The sequence below is a fragment of the Engraulis encrasicolus genome, chromosome 12 (genome assembly GCF_034702125.1).
Source record: "Engraulis encrasicolus isolate BLACKSEA-1 chromosome 12, IST_EnEncr_1.0, whole genome shotgun sequence".
NCBI lineage: Eukaryota > Metazoa > Chordata > Actinopteri > Clupeiformes > Engraulidae > Engraulis > Engraulis encrasicolus.
In genome coordinates, this window is record NC_085868.1 from 11,492,560 (window position 1) to 11,497,559 (window position 5,000).

Consider the following 5,000-nt stretch of genomic DNA (forward strand, 5'->3'; position numbering starts at 1 on the left):
ACCTTCCTAAAATTGCTAACTATATACCCACTTAAAAGCCATTGTTCAATATTTAGAATAGCACAGCCACGTTTAATCAATGGTGACTCGTCATGGAAGCCTTGGAATTTAACAGCATGATTATAAGATTACAATCACTTTCAAGAAATCAGACAAACCAATGGAGGAAACTGTAAAAGGGTCATTATTATACCATTATAATGTCCTTATAATATCATTAAAATAGCATTATATCTGCACTTGGCATACACATCACCTGTTTGCTTACTAGCATTATCAAAATATAACATCATTGTACATGGCCATAGCCAGGAATTTGAAATAAGAGAGGTCCATATGATTTTCTCTAAAAATAAGGGCAGTCCGGACCTCCCTTACCTCATATATGGCTACGGTCGACCATGTCATTGTAACATCATTACAATGTCGTTATAATAGCATTATAGGTGTACTTGGCGCCTCACCTGTTTGAGTCCGCGGCAGAACCTGTCAAAGACCCTCTTCATGTTGCCACCCTTCTCCATGGAGATGACGCGGGTGTGGTCCTCCTCATTGATCCAGATGAGGAACGTCTTCTCGTTGTTGTGCCTGAGGTCACAGAGGTCAAAGGTCAAAGGACGGTGAGGAGAGGAGAGGAGAAGGTGTGGCAAATGATAGGCCTACTGTGTGTGAATCAGGTAAAACACTGATGTGTATTTGTTTCCCATAGCCATTCCCACCTCTTATGTTTTCCAAACAGGCAGGGGGTGCAAAGTGGTCGGCATTGGGATAATAAAAAAAAAAAACACACACACACACATTACGTACAGTGCAACATATAACATGTGAAATCAAAGGGCAGTTTCCAGTTTCTGATTTATAAAAGGACATACTGTATTGTTTGTACAGCGCTGAGACACTTTATCTGTCACTTTATCTTTATCTTAATTAACTGTAAAATTGTGGCTAATGCAATATGGAGGCCTGGAAATGTTCTATTCTGGTCGTCCCAGCTAGCAGACTATGTAAGCATTTCAACACATTAGCGTGCCAATGAGTGCGGCCTTAGCGGAGTTTAGCATGCCGCATCAGTATACGCACTCACACGGGCGTGTAGCTTGGCAGATTTAATTTGAGTGAGTAGAGGGATCTTATTAAATTGATACCTATAATCAGTGCTATCGTATATATTTAGCCGTGTAATCAAATTCTAACCATTAGTGTACCAGTCAGCTTAAATTCGATTTTTGGTCTATATCCTTACGAGTGTAAGCCTACTGTACAGTCACTCCGCTCAGACAGCATGTCGGGAGGGAAATGTTGAATATTTTATGTCCAAAGAATATAATGTGAATATTTTTTATGTTTCAGATGCATTTTGAATCATACGAAGAATGTTCAAAAAGTCAACTCACAAAAAAGGTAATACTGTAATAAAAAAGCAATGCCAAACTCAATCCCTCCTATCAAAGATAGATCTATTTATCAGTTTTGCCAGACCGAGTTCTGTTGAAGAACTTGGGTACTTGTGTCAGCAAGGCTGTTCTAATAATAGAATCTCGAAAACTCAAACGCTTAAAGACATGCATTAAAGAAGTGCATTCAATTGCATTAAAATGGAATTAGATGCATAAAATTGCAGTATAGAAGCAAAACGTGTATGCCACACAATGCACATGCAAATGTACTCTAAAGGGGGAACACGCCATGCCCGTTCATTCGTTGATGCAGTGGTCTAGTGACCGTACCAGATACCCCTGGCATCGGGCCAGTCGCGGGCCATCCCTGCACACGTCAGGAGAGGGGACACGGGTTTGTCGAAGAGGAAGTGGTCCTACAGGAGAAGGCACAGGCAGGCATGGGATGGTTGAAGGGTGGAGTGGAGTGGGGAGAGTAAGTGGATAAGGACTATTAAAGCGAGAGGAAGTGCTGTAATTCTAGCGTAGCTCTTAGGTGAATTATAATTGTTTGGGGTATTATAGCCTACTTGAGGAAGTACAACACACAGGTGATGAATTCGTTACTAAGCCATGACCTTTAGCTTGTTAAGAAAGAGTTTTGTTGAGGGATGCTGGGGTGGTTACTGAAGTGTTGTCGATAAGATGTTTTTTTTTAAATATATTTTGTGGATTAATAGTTCAAAGCAGCAACAAAGCTGAATAGCTAAACCCTGCAGCCCATAGTGGAATGGGACACAGAGAGAATTGATATTGGCAGTAGGCTGTCTGGTATCAATCTTACTGATTTGAACAGTCATGGGTTAGGGTGTCAGACTTATAGCCCAAAGGTTGCCGGTTTGACTCCCGGCCCGCCAGGTTGGTGGAGGGAGCAATTAACCAGTTCTCTCCCCCATCCTCCTCCATGACTGAGGTACCCTGGGCACGGTACCGTCCCGTCGCATTGCTCCCTTGGGGTGCCATTGAGGGCTGCCCCCTTGCATGTGTGAGGCATAAATGCAATTTTGTTGTGTGTAGTGATCACAGTGTTGTGTCACAATGTCAATGGGAGTTGGAGTTTCCCAAATGGGCTTTCACTTTCAGCTTTCACTTTCAAGAAAAGGGAAAGGTAGGATCAGGCAATAGACAGATATGGAGGCAGGTGTTCTAGAAACTCACCGGATTACAACTGGACTATTCCATGGGTTCTAACCAAGCCATGCGTAGGTATACATGTATGCTGTAAAGTAGCCTATGTCTGTCTGACTACTCTAGTCTTACCAGATCCCATGAGCGTCAGGCCAGTCTCTGGCCATTCCAGCTGCAGTCAGTAGAAACAGGCTTATCAAACAGGAAGTGCTCCTGAATGAAGCATCACGTGGCAGCATGGGACAAGAAGCCAAAGAGGAGAGTGATTGCCTGTGTGTGGCAGGGGTGAACGTTTTGAGTGTGATCCTATGCCAGCCATGACAAATAAGAGGTCAAATCCCTCACTCAAAATCATTACTTTATGTAATGTTTCAGTAGGCCACATTACTTTGGCCCGGTTTAGGCCAAGTCCTGCCCAGTACAAACACTTCCAAGAGCTAGGCTCAAATTCATGGACCAGGTTAATAATATTGAATATGATTTCCAGGTGATTGGCAGCTATGTCATGTCGTGTTGCTTTCCACCATTGAACATTAACGCATTGTATCATCCTTGTAGGAACAGGAGGCTGTGTTCTAGAATTCTGGGATTGGCTTCTGGAGCAGCGTTGCCAGATTGGGCGGGTTCCCTCCCAATTGGGCTGCTTTGGATGACCGTCTGCGGGTAAAAAAGGCACTTGGGCGGGTTTTTCTGCCAATCTATGGCCATAGAAATCATTAGAAATTAGTTCACATTGGGATTTAGTGCTACCAGGCAGGTTTTGAACAGTTTTGGTAACCCTGTTCTGGAGTTTTCCGGAGGGTTCTACTTACGTCGATGAGCTGCTGCTGCTCTTTGTCAGTCATGTCGCTCAGGCCGTAGTAGTGTCCAGCCAGGTCACCCTTCAGGCCCGACAGTGCCGTGACCACCACCCGTTCCACCTCGCGGCGCTCGGCGCGCGTGCAGGCGGGGGGCAGGCTGAGGCCGCGGATGCTGCGTCCGGTACGCACACGGGAAGACAGCACATATTTTTCATCAAACATGCCTGATTTGAGCTGTTGAGGGAGAGGAGTAGACAGACAAGCTGTCATTTGTTTTGTTTTATCCTTGTATAATGTTGTTCGATTTTTTTTTCCCCAATTTTTTTTCTAAACCTTACTTTAATAAAGTTTTCTTAAAAGTTTTTGTCTGTCATGGCCATACAATCTATTATAGAATACAAAGACATGGTCTTATTTGTTCAGTGTCATCCTTGTACAAAACCTAGTTAGACTTTGTACTTTTAATCAATCTATGGCCTTACTGAGGAGGATTAATATGGCAGTTAGTTATCTGTACACCAATCAACATCACTACGATCACTTATCTTTGTTATGTCATGCACTGATTGATGAACACAAACATGTAAATTGTCAGATTTTAGTATCCCAGGAGCTTATTTCTATCTGTAGAATATACAGTATACAATTGTACATAGACATTGTAAGTTATAAAAAACAAAGAAAGAAGAAAAACTTGGAAAGCACGGAAAAAGAGAAAAATCCTATTTGTAAAAACAAAAGGCCATACAGTACATGCGCACCTTTGAGGAGTCCAGGTCGGTAGGATGCTTCATTTTAATGGGGTCGTAGCCATTGTGTCTGTCCACGATGATTGGGTTGAAAACGTCAGCAAACACCTGAATGAGACACGTTGCAAACATGATGAGAAAGATGCTGCTGGTGCTGTAGTGGAGCTGATACAAGCTGATAGTGTGTGTGTGTGTGTGTGTGTGTGTGTGTGTGTGTGTGTGTGTGTGTGTGTGTGTGTGTGTGTGTGTGTGTGTGTGTGTGTGTGTGTGTGTGTGTGTGTGTGTGTGTGTGTGTGTGTGTGTGTGTGTGTGTGTGTGTGTGTGTGTGTGAGTGCGTGCGTGCGTGCGTGCGTGCGTGCGTGTGTGTGTTTGTGTGTGTGTGTGTGTGTGCATACGTGTGTATGCGTGTGTGCTTTGAGTGCGTTCATGCATGTGTAGGCGCCTGTCCAGCCCCAATGCCCATGACATTTCATGTTGTTTATGACAATGTCTACAACCTTGATAGTGATTGATCACGGTTAACGGTACTGTCAAGTCAAGTGTTACCGAGACAGCCTGTGGAGCGACCAAAGACTAAATTGTGTATTATTGTATTGATTTAATGGCTCTTCTCAAACATAAATGTTACTTAGTTTGAAAAAAGATCTGAGAATCTCCAGGGTCACCAAAGGGTACACTACCCTGCTTAGTGTTGCTAACTTCATAAAAAACAAAAAAATGAAGAGCAGGAAACTGTGGCACTCCGTTTTCTTATAGGGAGGGAAAGTAATCTCATCGCCCCCTGCTGGCAACGTTCCAACCCCCTGCAACAAATGAATGTTTTTTTTCTTTGAAAAATTACATCTCGGCCCTGACGACGAAGTAGAAGTAGTGGCAGTCATATTATG

General features: G+C 43.3%; 1 protein-coding gene across 1 annotated transcript in view; it reads right to left on the minus strand.

The window, feature by feature from the left end:
* Positions 1-5,000, minus strand: part of ckmt2a (creatine kinase, mitochondrial 2a (sarcomeric)) — a 14,534-nt gene that overhangs the window by 3,399 nt on the left and 6,135 nt on the right. Inside the window, exons 4-7 of the mRNA XM_063211633.1 lie at positions 4,126-4,221; positions 3,377-3,598; positions 1,728-1,813; positions 465-588 (exon numbers count right to left, since the gene is read on the minus strand). Coding sequence (XP_063067703.1) covers positions 465-588; positions 1,728-1,813; positions 3,377-3,598; positions 4,126-4,221 — 528 coding nt within the window. The remainder of the gene's footprint in view (positions 1-464; positions 589-1,727; positions 1,814-3,376; positions 3,599-4,125; positions 4,222-5,000) is intronic.